General features: G+C 30.0%; 2 protein-coding genes across 4 annotated transcripts; both read left to right on the top strand.

The window, feature by feature from the left end:
• Positions 1-4,022: 4,022 nt before the first annotated feature.
• Positions 4,023-7,732, top strand: LOC108831394 (uncharacterized). Its single transcript, XM_018604941.2, has 13 exons — positions 4,023-4,269; positions 4,580-4,698; positions 4,799-4,905; positions 4,991-5,078; positions 5,270-5,903; positions 5,967-6,200; positions 6,276-6,330; positions 6,422-6,503; positions 6,592-6,672; positions 6,769-6,882; positions 6,961-7,001; positions 7,178-7,301; positions 7,453-7,732. The coding sequence occupies exons 1-13, from the start codon at positions 4,086-4,088 to the stop codon at positions 7,546-7,548; spliced, it is 1,959 nt and encodes a 652-aa protein (XP_018460443.2). The 5' UTR covers positions 4,023-4,085; the 3' UTR covers positions 7,549-7,732.
• A 4,820-nt stretch (positions 7,733-12,552) lies between these two features.
• On the top strand, positions 12,553-16,299 carry LOC108838802 (phospholipase D gamma 1). Of its 3 annotated transcripts, XM_056994539.1 has the most exons (10): positions 12,560-13,741; positions 13,827-13,943; positions 14,024-14,218; positions 14,312-14,563; positions 14,660-14,728; positions 14,819-14,966; positions 15,040-15,188; positions 15,260-15,454; positions 15,533-15,730; positions 15,810-16,299. In XM_056994539.1, exons 1-10 carry the CDS (start codon positions 12,767-12,769, stop codon positions 16,101-16,103), a joined length of 2,592 nt encoding a protein of 863 aa, XP_056850519.1. In that variant the 5' UTR covers positions 12,560-12,766; the 3' UTR covers positions 16,104-16,299. The 3 variants fall into 3 exon arrangements, with proteins under 3 accessions (XP_056850520.1, XP_056850518.1, XP_056850519.1); XM_056994538.1 differs by having other exon boundaries at positions 12,557-13,741; positions 15,260-15,730; XM_056994540.1 differs by lacking the exons at positions 15,533-15,730; positions 15,810-16,299 and having other exon boundaries at positions 12,553-13,741; positions 15,040-15,156; positions 15,260-15,453.
• Positions 16,300-25,446: the final 9,147 nt, after the last annotated feature.

The following is a 25,446-nucleotide window of genomic DNA, read 5'->3' as shown; positions in this document are numbered from 1 at the left end:
TTTTTAGTTTATCAATAATGGTTTTGTTGAACCTACGATCTATTGATCAGTCAAAACTAAGTGACAGGAGATATACAAGCGATTGATCGGTGATGATTGGGTCTGTTTCTCCTGATTTTCGTTTCCTTTGTTGAAGTTAAAACGGAATTTTCTTTTTAGTTCAGTATTATTTTGGAAAGTCAAAAAAGACATACACGTTTTTGTTGGTTGGAAGCAAAAAAGATTTGTAGGCCAAGCCTACGGAAACTGGAAACTGTAAACAAAATTTAATATGAATTTGAATTTATTTATAAAATTCATAATAAAATATTAAATTTTATAAGTAAAATACTATTTTAAATGTCCGGGCACCTATTTCAGTTCGGTTTGGTTTTAGTTTTTCCGATTTAATTCGGTTTTTGTAAATTTCCGTCTAATTTTGGTTTCGGTTCTTTTAATTCAGTTCAATTTTGTTTTTTAGGTTTTGGATAATATGTTCATGACTAAAGTTTTATTAGTTTTTATCAGTTTTTAACATTTATCTTACTAAAACATAAGTTTTTATTATTATACTTAAAATATATTCTTATAGTGTAACCAAAACTAATTCACCAAAAAATAACTATATTTGCAAGGTTTATAACCATTATGTGATAGTGTAAACCAATGCGGTTAATATATTAACGTATGTTATACTACGTATATTTATATGGTATAAGTTATAAAATAGAATAAAATATTAATATATATAATTTAATTTATAAGTAAAATGTCCAAAACCAGGAACTTCATGATCTATCTGAATTTTTCAGGTTTTGAGGTTTAACTCGGGGTTTTGGGTGTTTTCAGATTTTTTGGCTTTAAACCTGAATTAAATCTAAACTATTTTTAATTTGGTTCAGTTTAGGTTTTTATGAAAAAATAAAATCCCGACTGGAACTCATCATTGCGCGAACTATCTGATCCCAAAAATGTAAGGTTCATACACGGGTTCGAAACATCCAATCCTAAAAACTTGAAAACTGACTAACTTGAACCGACACGAACCTAAAATCTGAATACTCTTCGCTATAAGTTAGTAGATGTCAAAATACGTCAAAATAGATTACTCTCATTGTGCATGTCAAAACTCAAATATTAAAATTCAAGCAAAAAATAAGTTAGTAACTTTTAAATTGAAAAATTTAATCAAATAGTCATTCCACGCTTTTAAAGCGCGGGTCAAAATCTAGATTTACTTAAAATCTACCTCATATATTTATGTTTGATAGTATTTACCATCTCATGCCACTGCATTTATTTTAAGCTAATCTTTGGATATATTTTCTTAAAAAAAATATACCCGCCCTTTTTAAACAAACGATATTTTAATAGTATTAATCTATATATATTTTTTAATTGGATTAATACATAAACGGATTAAACTATGGCATGTGGGGTGGGTTATTGACAGCTATGGACCATATAAGGAATTATGTATTTAGTATATATAATGGAATTATGGACCATATAAGGTTCCACATTATCATGTTTTGATCTATACCAAAAGGGGTATATCAAAATCACTCTGTTAAATTTAAACTATATTTGTTAAACTCTACTATGGTAATTAACACTATACCAAAATCAAAATAGTAATATGATTCTCCTGCTACTTTTGTTTCGATTTTCGTTCACTTTAATATTTAAATAAAAAAACAATTCATCAAAAACCCATTGTAAACCAAAGTTTTTATTTTCAAGTATAATTTAAATATTGACTATGTTTATAAAAAAAGGTTAGTTTATTTATATTATTATTTAAATATCTCATATTCATCAACCTCTTTTTTTCATCTATAATATTATTTAATTATCTCATATGAATATATACATGTAAATTAAAGAAGATATTATTATTACATTTTTTACATAATTAAAATTTACAAAAGCAAAGTTTTCAGTTTTTTTAACATCTTATAATTAAGTTTTAGATCTAAACATAAATAAAAATACAAACTTATCATAAATAACCAAAGAGAATAAGTTTTTTTAAATACAAATATAAAACTTTAAAATAACTTATTCTCTAATCAAATGATTTTTTTTTTAACCATTCACAATACTAACATTTTATATATATGAAAACGAACATAAACCTAAAAAACAACTTCTAACAAAAATATTAAGACACTTGATATACATTTTATGTTGAAACACATAATATATACAAACATAAATTTGCCAAAGAAACATACCCGCCATTGTCACTTTCTCAAAACATAAATTAAAATCTCAACTATTTAACTCGGTATATTATCAAAACATGAGTTACAATCTAAAACGTGTAACTCGAATTAGTATTACGCATCGTTATAATAGTATAGATTATACTTCAAAACCAAACTATACAATGTTTGATATTTAAATTTTTACAGGAAACAAATCCCGCCCTTCCAAAGAAAACATACCCGCCCTCTTAAAGATTGCTTGCCACGCAATCTGTCGGTAAGATTGTACGTTATCGTAGTTGATATATATATGTTGGACCAAACCAAATTTATTAATGAAAATCGATCTCAATCCGGATACTCATGCCTAAACACACTTATGAAAAATCGAACAAGAGCATAAATTTAAAACAAAACGATTGTCCCGCTCTCTAAAGAGCGGGTCAAAATCTAGTGTATTATTACTTTAGCTCCAATTATAGCTATCTCAACTTTTTACTAATCTTGTCACATTTCTTTTATGAAGATGATTGTAGGGATAAACAATCTCTTAAAATTACTTTGCTTGTTCAAAAGAAAATTTACTTTGCCATTAATATGTACATGATATTACATGCTTTAAGGTCTGATTGGTTGAAATGCAGTGGTTGTAGGTGCGGTTGTGAAATTTTGCGGATATGAGTGGTTTCGGTTTTAGCGTTTTAAACAATTTGTACGATTAGTATAATAGTTAGAAATTGGTGCATTTGTGGGATATTATGACTCGTTGATTATGAGATACTGCAGCAGTTTAATAATAAATTACCAATATTAACATATTACAACATTATAAAAATATAAAACATACTATTGTGATAAAATAAAATAATTATTAATAAAATATGATTAATAATAATATTATGTTTATTTATATAATTTTTTAATTAGTTGAAATTTATAATTTTAATAATTTTTTTTGAAGATTTATATTAAAAATTTTGAAGTAATATTTTTCGTATATATATGTATATGTCTTTATATGTGTATATATATTAACTTTTTAAAATTATAATGAATAGTCTTAGTTTAATTTAAACTTCTATAAAACAAACTATTATACTGTTTATGAATTTAAATCAAAATATCAAATGTGTATATATTTTTATTTATAATATTTCTATTTTAAATTCTTTAAATATTTTAAAAAGTATTTTTTTTATTTATTTATTCACCTTCAACTGTCTGCAGCCAAAAATACTAACTGGAAGTAGGTTTTAATTTTAAGAGGTATGAAATGATTTGTACCGTTTCCTATGATTATTTCAAAACGCCAATAATCAATAGTAACTGCAAAAACTGCGGCGTTCGTGGGTGGTAAGATAAAAAAAGTCATGCCCCTGGCCCTGATAGATTGTGTTAGTGTTATTTTTTGATGTTGATAATAGTGTTATAAGGAAACTCAATGAATATAAAAGTAGTTTTAAAAGAGTAGTTATGTTATTTTTTAGAAAATGATGATATGATAACAATTTTAATTTGACCGTACCCCGAAAAGATACGCGTGAGAGATACAAGCTTTCCCAAGTTGGTTCAACCAAATGGTAATGGTCTAACCATAGTTATATTCACAAATAAGAAACCCAAACGAAATCGAACCAATTGGTCCGTTACACTGCTCTTCAAAATAAATTCGCAGAACAACGTCTTCTGGTTTGTACATTTAAATTGATAACCAAAATAGTATTTTAATCAATACCGAATGTCGGTTTGGTACGTACCGGTTTGGTTATGTTTAACCCTCTTCCAGAAAAGTTCTTGCTCGAAATATAAATTAAATCATCTTCCTCTTCATCGCACGCTCTCTCTTCTCTCTCTCTCTCGTTCGATTTGGATCAGAAAAATTCTTCGATCATCAAAATGGCGACCGCTTCAGACTCTCCGACACAGACGATTCAGGAAGCGATTCATCAAGAAGATGTGGTAAACGAAACTAAGGGGGAAGAGGAGGTCACGTACAAGACGAAATCGATTCAGTTCCTTGGACGAAACACGCCTATCATTCTCCAGAACGAGAATGGACCTTGCCCTCTTTTAGCCATCTGTACGTTCCTCTTAGGGTTTGAATTAATACCATCCCAAATAATGGATTGTTCTAGTTTTCCTTTTCTAGGATTGTAACGCTAGTTCAAGGATCGGTGTTAGGGTTTTGTTGGTTTTGGTAATAATGTAATTAAATGTTTTGTCTCTAATCATTGACTTTATGCTTAGTGAACCGATCATCGGAGTTTATGGTATCAAGTATATTCGTTCGTTGTCTTAATGTTCTGTAGGAGAAGTAATGTACTGATAGTTAGTTGCATCTGGATGTCTTAAATGAACGTTTTGAGTTATTGATTTTTGGGATGTAACAGGTAATGTTCTTCTCTTGAGAAACAACTTGAAGCTTAATCCTGACTGTTATGAGGTTTCTCAAGAGAGATTGATGTCTCTTGTGGTTGACAGATTGATTGATTCCAATAGTAAAGTCAATGTAATTTAATCAAACCCCTTCTTCTTCTTTATAATTATATATATATATTATATGGACTGAATCTTTGTGGATAACTCTTGTTTAATGTTTCTCATGGCAGGACAAAGAAGAAGAATATATCAAGAATCAGCAACAGAACATTGCTGATGCTATTGATCTTCTTCCGCGTCTTACAACTGGAATTGATGTCAATATTAAATTCAGGAGGTTCTAACACAGCTTTTTATCATTTGTTTCCGAGCTTGTTGAAATTTATATCATAACCATTAATTTTTTTTTGCTTTGTTGCCAGGATTGATGATTTTGAGTTCACACCTGAGTGTGCAATATTTGACTTACTTGACATTCCCTTATATCATGGATGGATAGTTGATCCCCAGGTACATCATTGCTTTCTTGTCTATTGCCCGTTTGGGATGTGGAGGTCATCTTATGCTCTTTTCCTTCTTGAGATACACAATACTTCAACATTTTTATCCCATAGTTTGGCTCGTTATGGATAAGAATCTTTAGCAATCCTGGCTCTGTTGTTTTGATTCCATTAATTTCCCTCCCTTTTGCATACGCCCAGGATGTTGAAGCAGCTAATGCACTTGGTAGCAAGTCATATAATACTCTAATGGGGGAGCTCGTTGCACTGGAAACGCAGAATGTAGAGGATGAAAATGCCGGGGAGGATTCTGTTGATTTCGTTGCGGCAACCACAGCGGCACTAGGTGTTCCTTCGCCATGCCTTTCGAAAACAAGTTCTTTTCAAGATTCTCCACCTGCAGCTGTAGAGCTTCGTAAACTGAGAAAGGGAGATCTTGAAGAAGAAACAGAGCTATTGCAAGCCTTGCAGTTATCACAGGGAAACGATCCAGCACCAAACGCTCACGGAGACTCAGCCAATCTAGACTCTGCGTTCACATTTTCAGATGCAAGCCCAACTAGCACCCATGGTGACAGTATCTGTCACCTGGAACAGTTCAAATCTGATGGTGATAAAGCTAAAGGCGGGGATCTTGACAATGATCAGCTATCTCCTAAGAAATCTGGAGATGAGATGGGCCCTGTTGTTGAAAGTGTTAACAGTAACGAAAAGGCTGTCGCTGAGTTAACTTCTTCTGGGGCGCTTTCAGTGGAAAAGACTGATTTGGAGTCGACAAAAACTGAATGTACTTCTGAGAGTCTACTCAAGTCTGATGCAACTTCTGTTAATCCAGGTAGTCTTTATTCACCCTTGTGCATTTTATATTCTTACTCAAATTCCCCCTTTCCATCTCCAGATCTCACTTGCAAATCCCAGCATGACGATGTACCCGATGCTTTAACTTCACCCATATCTAGTGATGAACCCATGTATGAAGGTGAGGAATGCGTGAACGCTGTGGCTCCACCAGTTTGTGCAGACAAAGAACCTGTTTACGAAGGTGAGTCACTTCTTGGGAAAAGGGATGAGAAGAATGTTGATGATTCTTCTTCTGAAGGTAAGGGGACGGATGGGCTCACAGCAAAAGAAGGTAATATAATGTACCCTTGGGCATAGAGACACTCTATTGTTGAGATATTAACACACTATCGTTGAGTTTTGCCAGGTGAAGTAATCAGGAACTTCCTGAAGAATAGTGCCAGTCAATTAACCTTTTGTGGGTGCGTGGTGTTACTTATCCATTGTTGAATATTCTCTAATTGACTACCTTTGTTTTTATCTTACATTCAATATTTTGATCGTATCTTACAGACTCTTTCGCTTGCAAGAAGGTCTTAAAGAACGTGAACTCTGTGTCTTTTTCCGCAACAATCATTTCTGCACCATGTTCAAGGTTAGTTTAGTTCGTAGACATTCTCATTTCTATGATCACAATAGGTTGATGTCCAATTAAATACTTCTTGTTGCTGTCATTTTTTCAGTACGAAGGTGAACTTTATCTTTTGGCTACAGATCAAGGTTACCTGAATCAGCCTGATTTAGTATGGGAAAAGCTTAATGAGGTATCAGCCAACTCATCGTTAACTCTTATTAATATATACAGTCTCTTTCCTGCTATGGCTTGTTGTGACCACTATTGATATGCAATACTGTTTCAGGTTAATGGTGACACTGCGTTCATGACTGCTACTTTCAAGGAGTTCAAGATAGACAGCAGCACAACTGGTGCAAGTGGCACGTGGGATGAACAAAACGCAGTCACAAATACTGCTGTATGTTGTCCTTATATTATACTCACTATACAATATGTCCTTGTTTTACCATTTTAATCATTTTTTTTTTGCTCACAGGATTATCTTGCGAGCATTCCAGACACAGGCGTAGAAGTCAAGTAAATATCTACTCTTACATTTCTGTCTCCACTGATTAATTAATTCTTGTTGTTTCAAAACTTCACTGTTTCCCCTTGTCTCTTTGTGTATTTCTTTCACAAGTAGATGAGAAGAGAAATGTCTTTTCTTATGAAATATGCTTATGATTTGTTTTAATATTTATGGTACAATGCAGCTCTGATCTACAACTGGCGATAGCTTTGCAACAACAAGAGTTTGAGGACCAGAGCCCACGGAGTAACCCAACTCCACAACCACCAACAAGTGTTGGTGCTTCACGACTGATCACTGGTCCTCAGGTACTTCATTTCTTGTACCCATAACTCTATAATCAGATATTAGCAAATACCAAGTGTGACTGTGTTACATGACACAGTAATTAGCATTAACGTAATCAGAATCAAATCGTTTCTTTTACATGTTAATTAGTAGATACTATGACCATTGCAGGTACCAAGGAGCAGCCACAGGCCATCATCAGCTACAGCGTCAAGACAGGAAGGCAAATCCCCTAAAGATAAAGATAGCAAATGTAGAATCATGTAAATCCTCATCATGTCGCTTTTGTAAAGTTCCAACCTATTTTTCTTGCCTAACTTGTTTTTTTTCTTTCCTTTTAAAAACCTTTTCTGTCTTTTTCTTTAGCATAAAAACGTTACAAACTGTAATTGTGCTCTGCTAAAAAAATACTAATAATTTGTTGCCAGAAATCAAATCTCATTAAAGGCAATAGGTTAGTAATATTTATATATAACGCCCTATAAAAATAAAAGTGAATGAACGTTTAGAATGGTTTGTAATTAAGTTCTTGTTTGTCTTTTCTTTTGTTATCTTTGAACGGATATTAAAGGAACAATATAGTTTATTACAATCACTCCATCTTAAACAAAGATGGTTTGATCAACAAAATAATACTAAAGCAAAAGAAATTAGGAAGCTAAGCCAGATGATCCTGGAGTCGGAAGCTGGATTGGACAATCTCGGAAGCTTTTAAGATGGTTTGATCAACAAAACAATACTAAAGCAAAAGAAATTAGGAAGCTAAGCCAGATGATCCTGGAGTCGGAAGCCGGATTGGACAATCTCGGAAGCTTTAAAACCAGAACCAAACTTGAAAGGAAACAAACTTCACCTAAATTCAAACCGTCATGTACAGTTATCAAGTCCATCATAGGAGTTAACAAAAGAGCTACTGCCAAGAACAAACCATAGCCGAAAAAGCTAATACCAAATCACTTTTACGAGCAAACCAATTTCCAACTAGTCAATCCATAAATAAATAACAAATTCTGAAGCATTGTTTATATAAAATAATAAACATTGAAATAAAATCAACTAAAATATTTAGAAAATATTATGATTAAAAAATTCTAATACAAAGATCTAGACTAACATTAATGATAGCAAAAAAAAAAGTTATAAAAGTGACAATAGTGGTGGTAACCAAATGCTCAGACTCGTTAAATCCACTGGTATACAAAATTGGACATCTTCTCAGCAGACGACCTACGATTTAGATGCTTGAGTCCATATGTTCTGATTTTCGGAGCGAGATCCAAACATGTAAGTGAGAGAAAATCTTCAACAAAAGAAGATATCATACAAATGTTTTCAGCGATGCAAAAAACTTCATTCGTCGCCGGACAATGTTTGTACAACCTTTTGTTATCGTCATGGATGACAAGATTTCCTTGTTTAGAAAAGGCCATTAGCCTAGTCCAAAACTGTAAATGGAACAAATCGCCATCAAAGATTTCCTTCTCTAAAGCTAAGACTAAACGGTTTTAAGGTTTGTTACTGGCATGAATTTTCATGTATTCTTATTGTTTTTTGTTTTTGTCTTTCTCATGTTCACTTCATTCATTCTTGGTCTGTTTGTTTCCCTTCTCAGGTCTTACTCCTCTCTTGGTTGTTTTTGGGATTGTCAGTCTTGGACTCTTTGGTAAAAAGAATGCTCAATAATAGCATCGAAAAAATTCCGAAAAAACATCCATTGCTCTTTGACGCTAGCTCAAAAACTTTGGAACAGAGTAAGATTGTATCACTGATTCTATCATGTTTTCTTATCATTCAGAAACTTGTCTCAGTACCTGATATCTTTGTATTCTTTTAACAGTCAACGAGGGGAAAGATCCGACCACTTTCAAGTTTTGGTAATTCATTTTCTTCATCGTTTCCTTTTTCTTTTTCTCCTGGTAAATGGTTTCCTTTACTGTTCTCCCTTTTCTTTCTTTCAGGTCTCCTATTGCTCTCAAGTCATCTACACAGATGATTAAGTACTCAATCAATGTCTTATCCTCGAAGATTAAGAGTTTTTGTAGATTCTGACATGTGTGACATATCTTTTCGGTTATTTTGTGAAGTGGAATAACAAAGCCTCAGTACATACGATTTACACTTTTGTCATCTATTGTTAATATCTTATCCGATGACATTATTTCATATCAAACCAAACCGTATTAAGTATTGCTAGTAATCCCTCTAACTATACGCCTCTTTTTGTTTTCTTTATTAGTACCGGTTAACCAAATGATCTTGCATTCTCTTGGGGAAAATTCTCTTACAATTCCTCAAAATCAAAAAATTAAAATAATATGTAACATATAAATTTGAAAAATGTATACTAAAATACTTAAACTTAACATAAAAAATAGTTTAGCTTGAATATTTGGAAGGAAAGTCAATAGATGTTTCGAATACTTTTGGTGTCTTAAATATAGTTTAGCTATTTTAGATATTTAATTTTGACTATTTTGTATATTTTTCAAGTTTTTTTGGACAACTTCAAAATATCTAATATATTTTGGATATTCTTTTCAATATTAAATATGAAAATAATCAATATATTCAAGTAAACAAACCTGATTCGGATCTATTTAGATATCCGAAATATTTTGATCCGAACCGGATTCGGTTCCGGTTTTCTAGATACCAAAATTTTGAAGCCGTTCGAATCTTTAGTTTGTTCCGGTTCGGATTCGATACTATTTTTTGGATCAAATTTGGTTCATTTTTTAATTCGGATTTTTTTGTCCAGCCCTAGTATTAAATGCTTCTAAGAAGTGAGACTCGAACCTACACAAAAGTGCTAAGAACTAATCAGAAATTGAACCGAAACACTAGGGTATTTTAAATGGTCCAGATTATTTTATTTGTAAATTCTAAAACCAACTTGAATCGACCCAAAACTATAATCATTTGTCTAGGGTAAAATAAGCATCTAAATTCCTCCAAGTTGTCCAAACAGCCATAAAATCTTGAACTTTCAAATTAAACCCAGAAAAACTTTTAACTCGTACTCATCAAAACAATTCTTCAACTTTTAAATATTGGCCATTTTAACTCTCATATTTTGTTGACTCTGCCATTTAAACATTTTGAATAATCAACTGTTATATTTGATTGAAAAACTATATGTATGTTAACTCTCTAATAATGTTTTTTTCAAAAACTGATTTAAAACTTAGTCAAACGACGTCGTTTTTCATAGATAGTAAGCCCTTAATCCCTTCTCTCGAGTTTTAGGTGATGAAAACCCAGTCTCGATTTCTTGTTGAGCTTTATGGTTTTTAACGTTAGTTATTTTATTTAGCATTGTTAGGAAGTCTCTTACTATGCATGAGGAAGGTGAAAGGCGTGCAGAATGACATTGTGTGATTAAAATTTTAATCAGTTTTCAAAATGACAACACCTAGAAATCGAGAAATCGAGACTGAAATTTCGTCTCCTAAAACCTGAGAGAATTGATTAAATGCCTGCTTTTTATGAAAACGACATCATATGATTAAATTTTTAATCAGATTTGACGTTGTTAGGGTGTTAGCAATCGATTTTTAGCAATTGACTATTCGAGTTTAATAAATGGCTGAGTCAACAAAATATGAGAGTTAATACAGCCAATTTTAATGGTTATTTTCTCAAATTGTAATATAAAAGGAAAATGAAATTTGTTTTTTTGTATGAAAGATAATTTTATAGTTTAAGTATCTAGCAGTATTTTCTTTATATTTTTATTATTTGTTGTTGTAATAAAAGTAATTTAGCAAAATAATACTACCTCCGTTCTCGAAAATAAGATTTTCTAGATTTTATTTCTGTTCCACAAAAATAGATTTTCTATATATTTAAGGTACTTTGTATAATTTTGAGAAATATTAATTTTGAATATTTGAATTGATTAAATTTTATTAGTAAATAGTTGTTGGAAAATGTATAAAAAATAAAGAGTAAATTAAGTTATAAACATTTATTTTATTCTTTAAAAACGTGAAAACTCTAGAAAATCTTATTTATAGTGATGGCTACTCGAGAAGCTTGAATTCAGGATCGATACAATAGAAACAGAATTTTCAGATTATGATATGACTCTTACTCTTACCATAGACTCTTTTCAATATATATGCAGGCAAAACAAATATACGTATGACTTATATCAATTGTGTATGTAGGTAAAATCACTTTCAAAAAAATTTGTGTATGTAGGAGTTATAATCTATTGTGTATCTTTCCTTGTTTTATATGTATTGGAGTGGAAAACATCGGAGAAACACACACTTGGACTAATTTGCCAGCAAATACAAAACTGATGTGTGTCAACCTATAATTACAAATAGTTATATTCAAAAATGTTATTTCTTATTCTGTAAATAAAAATGAATTAATAAATTTTTTTATTATAATTAATATTAATTATGAATTTTACTATTTAAAAATCTCATATATATTAATAGAGAAACATTTAAAAAGTTATAACATATAGTTGTACTAATTAAAAAATATCATGCTGAATTATCACGTAATTGTGATGTTAATTTTGCTTACGTAGCAACTTGAAAATCAATTGAAAATTTTGTTAGTCCAATATTAAATTGATAGGGAATGTTATATTATATAATATGTTCATTATGGACTATTCATTTATCAAATTGAAATTTATTATATATTATTTTCTTAAATAAAACCTACGAAATTACTTAATATAATTAAGTTATATATGATAATTAATAATTTTAAATAATAAAGATGTACTAACAATCTGTATATTTTATCATTTTTGTTTAATACTTTATTATTAAAATAAATTACACAATTACATTAATTATATAATAAAAGAAATTAATTTTTTTTGTATATGTTATATTTTAAATTTTTAAAACGAGTATAAACTATTAAATCTGATAAAACAGTCTTACATAAACATTAAAAAGAAATATATATTCAATGCAGAATTGACAAAAACCACTGGCTAATTGGTACATGAAAGAAATGTATGTTCAGTTTGCGGTTTTGTTACTGTTCCTTCAAAATCCGCATAATTTTAAAAAAGAAACTACGAATGGTGAAGTGAAAGCTGGTATTATAAATTCCGCACTTGAATGGTCGCCATTTGATTCGTAATAAACAGTATAATCAAAAACAATTATCATCATCAATTAGCAGCCGAGTCTAAGTTGAAGTCTTCCTCGTCTGTCACTATAAATTAAATTAAACTAGTTTTAATTAAGAGTTCAAGTGGGTCATTAATAAGAACGGGTCAGCAACGGCAGCTCACTTGTTCCGAGTCTTACGTTTCAAGTCAACGCTCCCTTCCCTTCCCTTTCCTTTCACCTTCTTCTCTCCAAAGATGATACCTTTTTAGATCTCTCTCTCTCATTAAAGAAAGGTTTCATCTTTAATCTCAATCTTCATTACCCATCAACTGTTACTCTCTTTTCTGTTGTGGGTTTTGATCAGGACTACTGAAAGTCTCAACCTTTTTTCTGTGATGGCTCATCATCCGGTTTACACGGAGACTCTGTCAATGGGAGGAGGGTCAAGCCACGGTTTCGGCCAGCAGCCCGTGCCCTTCGCCACCAGCACCGGATCTTTGCGTGTAGAGCTGCTTCACGGTAACTTAGACATTTGGGTTAAAGAAGCGAAACACCTCCCAAACATGGACGGCTTCCACAACCGTCTGGGCGGGATGCTCTCCGGTTTAACCAGAAGGAACAGTTCCAAACCGGAAGGAGGTGAGAAGTCCTCCAAGATCACGAGCGACCCTTACGTCACCGTCTCCATCTCAGGCGCCGTGATCGGCAGAACCTTCGTGATCAGCAACAGCGAGAACCCTGTGTGGATGCAGCACTTCGACGTCCCCGTCGCTCACAGCGCTGCCGAAGTCCACTTCGTGGTCAAAGACAGCGACATCATCGGGTCACAGATCATGGGAGCTGTCGGAATCCCGACCGAGCAGTTATCTTCAGGGAACAGGATCGAAGGTTTCTTCCCTATACTCAACAGTAGCGGGAAGCCTTGTAAACAGGGAGCTGTGTTGAGTCTGTCTATCCAGTACACTCCGATGGAGAGGATGAGGGTTTACCAGATGGGTGTTGGTTTTGGTAATGAGTGTGTTGGAGTTCCCGGTACTTACTTCCCTTTGAGGAAAGGAGGGAGGGTTACTCTGTATCAGGATGCTCATGTTGACGACGGTACGCTTCCGAGTGTGTATCTCGACGGTGGTGTGCAGTATAGGCATGGGAAGTGCTGGGAGGATATGGCTGATGCTATTAGGCAGGCGAGGAGGTTGGTTTATATCACTGGTTGGTCGGTTTATCATCCGGTTAGGCTGGTTAGGCGGAATAATGATCCAACGGATGGTACGTTAGGGGATTTGCTGAAGGCCAAGTCTCAGGAAGGTGTGCGAGTGTTGGTTTTGGTGTGGGATGATCCTACTTCAAGGAGCCTTCTAGGCTTCAAAACTGTAAGCATCTACACTACATATAATGCATGTTTTAGTAGTAACTGAAGCAAAAATGCATTTTATTGGTGTTTTTGTTGCAATGTAGCAAGGAGTTATGAACACAAGTGATGAAGAGACTCGCCGGTTCTTCAAGCATTCGTCAGTGCAAGTACTTCTTTGCCCTAGATCTGGTGGGAAAGGTCACAGCTTCATAAAGAAATCTGTAAGATGCTGAATAGTTACTCTCTTTATGTATGTATAGCTTCATCATCAGCTGATGAATCTTTTTTGATGGATGAACAGGAAGTTGGAACTATCTACACGCATCATCAGAAAACTGTGATTGTAGATGCAGATGCAGGTCAGAACAGAAGAAAGATCGTGTCATTTGTTGGAGGGTTAGACGTGTGCAACGGACGTTTTGATACTCCCAAGCATCCTCTCTTCAGGACACTTAAGACACTCCATAAAGATGACTTCCACAACCCTAACTTTTTGGTAGAAAAATAATCATCATGTTCGTTTGCAATTTTTGTTTTAGATTCAATGTGAAGAAGAAACTTTTTTGTTTTTTTTTCTTTGGTAAATAAGACAACTGCGGATGATGGACCAAGAGAGCCATGGCATGATCTGCACAGCAAGATCGATGGTCCAGCTGCATATGATGTGCTTGCTAATTTTGAAGAACGCTGGAGAAAAGCCTCGAAATCTCGCGGATTGGGCAAGTTAAAATCGGCTTCTGATGATTCGTTGCTTTTCATTGATAGAATTCCAGACATCGTAGGACTATCAGAAGCTTCTTCTTCTGTTAATGAGAATGATCCAGAGACTTGGCATGCTCAGGTAGGTAATGGTGATGCATCATTGTTGCTTGCTGTATGTTTGTGGTGCAGAAGAGATCTCAGTCCTTTCTATGAATTAATCTTTCTTTTTTTTTAGGTTTTCCGTTCGATTGATTCAAGTTCAGTCAAAGGGTTTCCAAAGGATCCAAAGGAAGCTACTGGAAGAGTAAGCACAACTCTCAACATGTTGCTTTCTTTAGCCACCAACATGTTGCTACTACTCTCTACTGATAAATATATATGTTTGTGGTCACAGAATCTACTGTGTGGGAAGAACATACTCATTGACATGAGCATACACGCTGCTTATGTTAAGGCCATAAGATCTGCTCAGCACTTCATCTACATTGAGAACCAGTATTTTCTTGGATCATCATTCAACTGGGATTCAAACAAGGACTTGGGTAAGGAACTGTGAGCTTTTTTTAAAGGCAAGTTCATTAACAAAAATTTAATATCAATGATATGGTATTTCAGGTGCTAATAATCTAATCCCTATTGAAATCGCGCTTAAGATTGCTAACAAAATTAGAGCAAGAGAGAAGTTTGCTGCTTATATTGTCATTCCAATGTGGCCTGAAGGTCCTCCAACGAGTAACCCTATACAGAGAATTCTATACTGGCAGGTAAAGTAGTTTGTCCATTATTTGGTAAATGATCTAATCTCACTGACATCTTTTTTCATGATAATTTGCAGCACAAGACCATGCAAATGATGTATCAGACCATCCACAAGGCACTTGTGGAAGTTGGACTTGATGGTCAGTATGAGCCACAAGACTTTCTCAACTTCTTCTGTCTTGGAACCAGAGAGGTTGCTGATGGAACAGTTAGTGTATACAATAGTCCTCGGACTCCACCTAAGTCAAACGCAAATGCAAATGCTATACAGGTATATATATGTCTATATGTATTACATATAAAATGGATGACTCCAGCTGTTGAGATATTTAATGGACTCCTTCTGCAGGTGCAAGCTTTGAAGAGTAGGAGGTTTATGATATATGTTCATTCCAAAGGTATGGTCGTTGATGATGAGTTTGTCTTGATCGGTTCCGCGAATATCAACCAGAGATCCTTGGAAGGAACTAGAGACACTGAGATCGCCATGGGAGGTTATCAACCACACCATTCATGGGCTAAGAAAGGCTCTCGTCCTCGTGGTCAGGTAAAAAAGAACAAACTCAAAAAAGCTATGTCCTAAAAACGTGTCTTAAACACTTGGTTTTGTTGCAATTTCTTGCCAGATCTTTGGATATAGAATGTCGTTGTGGGCAGAACATCTAGGGTTTCTAGAGCAAGGTTTCGAGGAACCGGAGAACATGGAATGCGTGAGAAGAGTTAGGCAATTAAGTGAGCTGAATTGGAGACAGTATGCAGCAGAAGAGGTCACGGAGATGCAAGGTCATCTTCTTAAGTATCCAGTTCAAGTGGATAGAACAGGGAAAGTAAGTTCTCTTCCTGGTTGTGAGACGTTCCCAGATCTTGGTGGTAAGATCATAGGCTCGTTCCTTGCGCTACAAGAAAACCTCACCATCTGAAAGACTGAAAACTTGCCTTGTGGTATCAACATTTTTTTTCTTAATTTCTTCCACTTCAAGAAACCTCCCCGAGTGTGATATGAATAAAAGTGTGACTTTAGGGTTCATTTGTGTTTTAAAAAAAATTACGACTGCAGATTTGTTCATTACAATTACTTAAGTTGATCATAGTGTGCGTTTTGGATTTTCTCAACTACTCCGTACATCTTATCTCATAAGCTCTAGGTTTTTGTTTCACAATACAATTTGGCATTCTCGCTATAATATTTTATTTTAAACGAAACTATTACATCAAAATTTTTTTGATATAAGTTTTCATCAATTTCATTTTGTATCATATACTAGTATTATTGCTTCAAAGACTAATTTTTTAAATTTGTGCAAAAATTTCTAGCTTTATATTGAACTGGCAATGAAGTATTTGTATCTCATTCTTGTGAATATCATCAAGTTCTTTAAACAATAATAATAGATTCTGTAGCTACCTACTTTCATCACGTGTATGAGTTCGGTCCCACAGAATCAGGACGTCAAATCAATGTATCCCGACAATCTGTTTAATTGGTAGATGGTACATTCTTTAATCACGTTTCAGCATTTTTGGTAAATCTGACGATAGAGAGGAATGAAAGATCGTAATCGGACGGTGACGGAGATTCCAATGTTAAGGGAGATCGCTAGCTTTAAGAAAACGACAATGTTTCACATACTTCAAGACGTCATTGAATCCACCATGTTCTGTCTGATCTGGTAAACACCTAATTATCAATAAAATACTCCTTCCAGTTCTAGAAAGTAAATTTTTTAGATCTTTTTTATATTTTTTAAAAAATATTACTTTTTGTAACTGAATTGATTAAATATAATTTTCGATATTTTTTTAGAAAAAAAAATCTCATTTATATAAATATAACAATAATATAAAATTTTTCTTTATAAAAACGGTCCAACCATTGATCAATCCGATTTAAATATGATTTAATACAATCAAACTACGTGATTAGCCCGCATATGAGAACATAAAAATTTGATAATCAATACAATTAAAACAGCAGCTTTTATTTTAACATTCCCTTGATGTTTCAAGGAATTAACAAGAATGTCATTCCTATTTTTAAGGTTAGTTATTTTAATTATTTTTAAATTATTCATTAAACTCCATATATGGTAATATATTTTCAAAACTGATTTCTCATTAATTTCTTATCTAAAATGTAGGTGTACAAGTTTGAAATATAAATATATATATATATATATATATATCAATAGTATTAAAATAGGAACATGACCTATTGATATAGGCGTGGTCTAATTATTTTAATATAATTATTAAAAAAAATTATTAATCATTAAAAAATATTATAAAACTAAAAACATAAATATAATTAAAAAATAAATATAAAAATTAAAATTTTAGAATAAATATAAAAAATAAATATGCCCGCCCGCCCTTTAAAGAGCGGATCAAAATCTAGTTACTTATTATACATATATATATATATATCTATATATATTTTACTAAGAAAAAAAATTGTAGTTCTTACTAATGTTTTCATTGAAATTTTTTAAATATTATAATCTTTCTGAAATTTGTTTATACATTGTATTTATTGTTAATAAATAAATCTTCAAAATCACTTAGTATTCTCTTTTCAATTATACAAAATATTTTTTTACTTGATTAATATTTAGTTATGTGTTTTCTGTTTTTGATTTTTTAACTTTCTTATTAAAATATACTTTTTGGATAACAACATAATATATATAATAAGTATCTTTTTATTTTAAAATATATATTATAGATTTTGGATAATTCTTGTTATTGTTAAGTTTAATCACTTATCTAATCAAGTAGATTTTAAATTTCTTTCTATTTTTGACTAATATATAATTTATTCATTAAAGGTATAATCGATATTAACCACTCTAGCTTTTAATGTAAAGCTCTGTTGCGAAAAATTCATTCGCAAATTCAAAATCACTCAGTATTCTCTTTTTAATTATACAAAATAATTTTTTGCTTGGTTAATATTTAGTTATATGTTTTTTGTTTTTGAATTTTTAACTTTCTTATTAAAATATACATTTCGGATAACAACACAATATATATATAAGAATTATCTTTTTATTTTAAAATATATTTTTTATATTTTGATAATTAATATTTAGTTATGTGTTTTCTGTTTTTGAATTTTTTACTTTCTTATTAAAATATACTTTTTGGATAACAACATAATATATATTAAAATTATCTTTTTATTTAAATATATATTTTAGATTTTGGATAATTCTTATTATTATTAATTTTAATCACTTACCTAATCAAATAGATTTTAAATTTATTTCTATTTTGACTAAAATATATATAATTTATTCATAAAGGATAAAATCAATATTAACCACTCTAATTTTTAACATCAAAGTTCTGTTTCGAAAATCATTTCGCAGATAATAGTATAGATACTCCACACAAACACAGAATAGCTGGCCAATGCCACATTGTCAGAGCAGAACTGTGGGTTCAGCTACCACACCACAAAACAGTACTTTCGTCGTTGGAAAAACTCCCCGCCACTAGAAAAGATTAGGTCGGGTTTCAGGGGCGGAGCTACATGGCCACTAAAGGGTTAGCTGGCCCTAGTCAAATATCTATTCTATTAATTCTTCAGCATGACCAGTTGATAAAAGTTGTGTTCACTATTTATTTATTTATTTAATGAACCATTTATTTTATAACTGTCATTTAAATATTCAAACTGCCATATTTATAACTTCTTCCCTCTTTAGTTCCAATCCTAATTATCGCAGCCAACTTCTTGATGTCACGTATGCAACTTCCTCCCTCCGTATAATTATAACTTCCTCCCTCTTTTAATAACTGTCATTTATTTTATAACATCAGTTGCATATTTACATAACAAACGCTACTTAATCATATTCTTGATGTTTGATGCAACAATATGCAACTTTCAATCATATTAATGATTGATACACTCTTATTTATATTCTTTATATATATATATATATATAATATATATATATTACTATAAGTAGTTTTATATTTGACTATGATCTATTGATTAATGATTGATTCACTCTTATTTATATTCTTTATATATATAGATATATTACAATAAGTAGTTTTATATTTGACTATGATCTATTGATAAATGTTATGTTCAACTATGTATTTTATTTATTTAAAAAACTATTCTATCAAACTAAATTAATATTAAATACAAATATGATTACCAAAACACTCAAATACAAAAATTAAAATTTTTAACTTAATTTAAAACAAAAAATATATATCCGCTCTTTTTAAAGGCACGTCAGAATCTAGGATCCCGGAATCTTCTTCTATTAAAACACAAGTATGATTGATAAAATGTTCTAGACGACTTTACGGGTCACCGGACTTTGGATCGAGTGAACCACAAATTAATAAATAAATTAGTTAATTTTACTATAAACCAAAGTTAAATATTATATAAACTTTTTATAAAACATGAAATAATAGTTTGGATATGTACATATTTTATATTTGAAAAACATTTAGAAAATACTTAACTTTAGTTTCTATATATTATTATTTCCATTTGACATACAAAATAGTTTAGATTATTTATTTATTTTAAACAAGTTAAGATTTATGACATACAAAAATATCAAAATTTAAAAATTCATAAATATTTATCTATTAGTTTAACCAATGCTTTAACCAGGTTCCAGATTTTAGTGATTTTTTGCGGGTTTTTAAATATTGGTATTTCACAAAACCTAAACTGGATTTATCTTGAGTCATCGGATTTACCGGTTCACTGCAGGTCCGGATCGGGTTTCAAAACACCGAGGATGGGACTTTGATTTTTGGGTCGATTCCGATTCGGATTTTTTGGGTACAAATATTCTTGACTAATTATGTTGGGTAACTACTAAAAAAATTATATGTTGCAAACTTTAGGAATAAAGTTTAAAAATAATATGAGAAATGTATATGGACAAGTGTATAGCTATGCAACTTGGCATATTTAATATAGTTACCAAAATTAAATTAAATTAATAATTAATAATTTATTAAAAATATATTTAAAATAAAATATAAAAATTAATTTTAAAAAATAAAACAAAAATATACCCGCCCTTTAAAGGGCGGGTCAAAATCTAGTTAAAAGTTAAAACTTTAAGCTAGTAACAATTGCTCAGTTGGTCTAGATCCTTTACTTTGACTCTCTTGCCCAAGATCGATTCTCTTTCCGCACCCTCGTATCTTTATTTTAAGTTATTCTAGACCTAAAAGCCTGGGTTTAAACAATTTAACATTTTTTGATAAAAAAACAGTTTAACTTACGGTATAACTTTTTTAAATTAATACTATATAAATTAATATATATTAAAATTTCTATAAAATAATATAATTTTATAGTCCCAAATTGAGTTTTTGATTCAATTAGTATATCGATAAATTAATAATCTCTATAAATGAATAAAAAATTATAGTTTTGGTGTAATCCCAACATTATTAATTTATAGAGGTTTCACTGTATATTGTTTGCTTTCACCTGTTTTCGTATTCTATAGTTTTCTTTTGTTTACGTTTCTCATTGTTTTAGAATTATCAGAATATTTCTTATATTATCTTTCTTTGGTCACATAATTTTTTAGTTGTTTTTGCAATTTATTTTAGTTCATTTTCCACTTTTGTTTATCAGATTAATCCCAAACATTCAAGTCCCTATCATATATTATCTTTCTTTGGTCACACAATCTCGGATTCTGCGAAACTAATGGTTATACGCACCATTATCTTGAGGGAAAGTGTTGAAGAGAAAATCCCACATCGAAAATATGAAAGGGACTTAAGTAATATATAAGGGATTTAAGTTACTCCACTTACCGTCAATTGGTTTTAAGTTGGAAGCTCACAAAACTTATCATAAAGCCTAACAAGTAATTTTGCATACCTTTAGTACTGTACTTTTTGTTTCATTGAATATAATTTCTCCTAGAAATTAAAAAGTTTCCTAATCTTTAATTATTATTAAGAAATTATATTGTAAATAAATTTAAATTAACTAAATTTAAATTATGACCCCGATATAAATATTTTCTAGCTCCGCCACCGTCGGGTTTTTTCCTTTGAGCAAAAACTCAAAACTTGGAGATAGCTAACATCTTGAACTTCAACGAAAAGAATCTAGAAAGCGAAAGAGATAAATTCCACCCGGAGCTAATAATTTTTCGATAGTTACTAAATATGCATAGTAAAAATAAATGGTAAATTAAATTGTAAAAAATTATTGTATTATTAGTATGCGTGAACATTTTAGTTACTTTTTTCTTTTTTAAACTGTTATTTTACTGAACAATTAGTTATTGTTTTTAAAAATAACGTATTGTTTGGATATCTATAAAAACATAAAAGAAATTTGAATATTCTGTAGTAGAATCTCTATAAATTAATAATGTTGAGAATTTAAAATTTTATTAATTTATAGAGATATTAATTTACAAAAGTTTTACTTTTAGATTTTTTCTATTTTTGTTTATAAAATAAGAAAATATTTAATTTTACCGTATATGAATTATTTAAATTTTAGAAATTTGACTTTCATATTGTGGTGTATATTTTTATGTTTCATAGAATTTTTATATGATTTTCGATACAATTTTACTAAATATTATAAAAATATATTGAAATATTAAGAAAAATAGATGTATTTTCATTGTAAATATAAAACCAACAATATAATATTTAATTTGTTCTTATATAAAAAAATATTGATAGATTATTAATTTATGATTTTAATGAGACTATATATTTATATGGGTTGTAAAAATATTATTATCTTATTATTTTATCGATTTATATCATATTTTACACCGGTCCAAAATTGGACCGGCGAAATTTATTAATTTATCAAATATTAATTTATAGAGTTTCTACTGTACTTGTATTTTATATTTTATTTATGGAAAAGAGATAATATATTGTGGCGACAAGTTTATCTTTAAATCATAAGACACTAAACTCTGATTTGCAGATTTATTTTTTTAACAAATTAATTGTTACTTTAACAAGTCATTCTAGCTTTTTTGTTAAACAAAAATTGTTACTTTACAATTCCAATGCAAATTATAATTATTTTCAGCTGAAAATTAATTGCAAACTACATTAATTTTATAAATAATTTCATTTATCTCACATATTATTGGTCAGAGAGGTGTAATTAATAACAAGTTACATATATTTTCGTCACTTTCTTAATCTGTGTAAAAAATATTAAAATGACACTTATTCAGAAACGGAATGAATAATATAAAAACTTATAAAATAATAAGTTTTACCTTTGTACACTTTTATTTAATCTTTTGTTGTGTTTTTTATTATTAATAGTTTCTTTTAAATATATTATTTCTTGCATCAACCTGATATTTTCATGTCGTAACTTGAAACAACTTAAATAAATACATATAAAATCGGTCAACATATTAATAAACATATACTGTAACAAATATAATAAATGCTTTTAGAATCATAAAACAAATTTAAGAAGAGGTTGATAGATAGTGTGAGTTAATGTATGGTTCATGACTTTTTCATGCTGTTGAGTTCGTTGAGATTTTATAACAGATAAATGCTATGTGGATTTTGTTTTCCCATCAAATTCTCGAATATACCGGGATAAGACACGGTCAATGACGGAGGCACAAGAGATGGACGGGATCAACTGACCCCTACACAATTTAAATAATTAATATTTTTGGATTTGAATTTGTTAATTGTAGTTTACTTTAAATTTTAGACAACTGAGTGCGGATTTAATATATCTTTTAATTATGCATATTATAAAAATTAAGTCTAAGTATTTCTTTAAAATTAAATGCATGCTCTGATGATTTATTCATTTGAAGTTATGTAAGATTTGAAATCTATTTTTAGACTCCTCTCATTCACTTAAAGGTTTTCTTCTCGAACTTCTTTGATTTAGGTAATTGGATCAATTTCATATTTTAATAATGAATTAGTAAATTCATTGTCTGAATATTAAACACGATTTTTAATATAAAATCCAAAAAATCAAAAATAAAAATATCAATAGATCAGGTTATTTTTTTGTTGGTCTGCTGGACAATATTTTCATTTTTATAACATTGTTGATAAGCAATACAACATATTCATAGCTCATGAAATAGATTTAACAGAGACTAGATCATGATCCCCTAGACAGTGCGAATTTTATTTTTAATTGATTATGTTATAAAATAATTGATTGTTGTTTAATGTTAAAAGAGATTTTAACTGTATAATACTTATTTTATGTGGTTTAGTTAGAACAAATTATAATTGTTTTGTGTAATTATCTTGCTAATAATTTAGTTCCTATTATAATCAGTTTAAATTTATTGTTTATGACTAGTATTAAACATTTATCTTTAAATAATATATTTTGAACATTTTCATAATTATCTTTGTTATTATATTTATTGTACAATTTAGATTTTTACGTAATGACTATTATTGAATTATTATGTTACTTAAATAAATTATATAATGTTTTATTAGATTATAGATTAGTGAATACAAAAATAAATGATGTTGCTAACATATAGAAATATGAATATATGAAAATGTTCATATATATCATATTAATTACACTTCATAAAATAATTTAAAATTTAAATTTATTTGGTGTAAATTTATTAGATTTTATTTATTACATTATTTCAATATAAAATTTTATTTAAATTTAAATGAAAATATTTTTTATTTATAAAAATAATGATAAACTAAAGCATTAATTGAGTTAACTTGATAGAGTGAAATTATTTTGTAGTATCTAAACCTGCAAAAGTAAGGCATATTTATTTTTGATTTTTAAATTATTTGAATATTTTGGTCAATTATAATGTTCTATATTGTTCGTACACAAGATTAATTATTGTGTTGTTTGAAAAAGTAGATAGTAGTATAATATTGTTTCCATAATTAATTTATAACATATGGGTTTATTTAATTTAAAATTTTACAAAACTAAAAATATTTTTAGTCTAGTGGTGTAAATAATCTAAATTGTAATATATCCACCTTCATTTCCTAGGACGATAAATTTTAATTTGAATGCCAATTAATAGAAACTATGTTCTTCGAAATGGTTGTTCATGGATCACTCGAGACTCAGTAAGTGGTGTGGTTTTACAGTATGTTTGGAAAGCTTTCACTTGTATATAAATAGACCACTTGTATATAAATAGACTCGGTGGGTAACTAGATACATAATATGTAGAGAGCTTACGAGATCTTAGATTTATGGATGTACTGTTTGTATTAGAACATCACTCAAAACCTTCAGCATGGCCACAACACCCCTTTTTACTTGGTCATATGCTATCATACAACTTTATACCAGTTTTACAAGTTGCTTCTTTAACTCTTCGAGAAATAAGCCCTTCTATTACCCAAGATAGTACCAATAGTGTGACGTGACTCACGTCCAATCATACATTGCATTAGGTGGTCCGGCATGGTTGCATAAACGTTTTCATCGAAAGACTTCTAGGAAAGGTTACATGACTTTTCATAAAAAATTGTTGCTAATATCATTTGACCTCAGCCTTGTTTTTGTTTTTGTATTTGTATTTGAATATTTTTGTTTTTGGTTCTGCATTTTTAGTTCTAATATTTCATAAATATTCTATTTCTGACTAATATTATGAATCAGATAATATTTTTATACATTTTAGTTACAATAATTTGTGGGCATCATGTTTAAAATTGAAAACTTTTTAAAAATATAGAATGCACATAGATATAATTGATGATTATTTATCTGTGAAACTATTTTTTTATCAGAATATATATTAAAGGATGTTAGAATGCATTTTGATATATATTAAAGGATTATAGAAAGCATTTTGAAATACTTATTTTCGCTTAGAAATGGAAAATTGTTATAAACACACACATTATTGTGTTCATATATTGTTGAATATTTTGGTATCAGTTGCCATAGCTGATTTTTTTTTTCAAAGTTGAAACTAACAAATAATCATGTTTTGTCTAATATGTTATAAAAGATTGAATTAACTGATTTTGTTATCAATTGAGACAATTATGATTAAAAATATTGACTACATAATTTTAATAAAAGAGTATACAAGAAAAAGTAAGGAAAGTTCTCTTTTCAATGTATGACATTTACAAATTGACGAAATGAATTGTTTTATGATAATTCATTCAAGTTATACATTTATATTACTATTTTGTAATTTTAGATAAAAAAATTAAACCTGTACTGTGTGTAGCCTAGATGCATCAAATGGAATATGTAGAGTTTACTAG

This window comes from Raphanus sativus, chromosome 9 (genome assembly GCF_000801105.2).
Source record: "Raphanus sativus cultivar WK10039 chromosome 9, ASM80110v3, whole genome shotgun sequence".
NCBI lineage: Eukaryota > Viridiplantae > Streptophyta > Magnoliopsida > Brassicales > Brassicaceae > Raphanus > Raphanus sativus.
The sequence above is the reverse complement of the archived record's forward strand: the minus strand, read 5'-3'. Positions and strand labels throughout refer to the sequence as shown.

Excerpts from the sequence above, each read along its gene's own strand:
- LOC108831394 (XM_018604941.2), top strand. The coding sequence starts at position 4,086 with ATGGCGACCGCTTCAGACTCTCCGACACAGACGATTCAGGAAGCGATT. Across the intron at positions 6,201-6,275 it reads TGGGCTCACAGCAAAAGAAG|GTGAAGTAATCAGGAACTTC; the intron begins GTAATATAATGT and ends GAGTTTTGCCAG. Across the intron at positions 7,002-7,177 it reads GACACAGGCGTAGAAGTCAA|CTCTGATCTACAACTGGCGA; the intron begins GTAAATATCTAC and ends GGTACAATGCAG.
- LOC108838802 (XM_056994538.1), top strand. The coding sequence starts at position 12,767 with ATGGCTCATCATCCGGTTTACACGGAGACTCTGTCAATGGGAGGAGGG. Across the intron at positions 13,944-14,023 it reads ACAGCTTCATAAAGAAATCT|GAAGTTGGAACTATCTACAC; the intron begins GTAAGATGCTGA and ends ATGGATGAACAG. Across the intron at positions 14,967-15,039 it reads GGATTCAAACAAGGACTTGG|GTGCTAATAATCTAATCCCT; the intron begins GTAAGGAACTGT and ends ATGGTATTTCAG.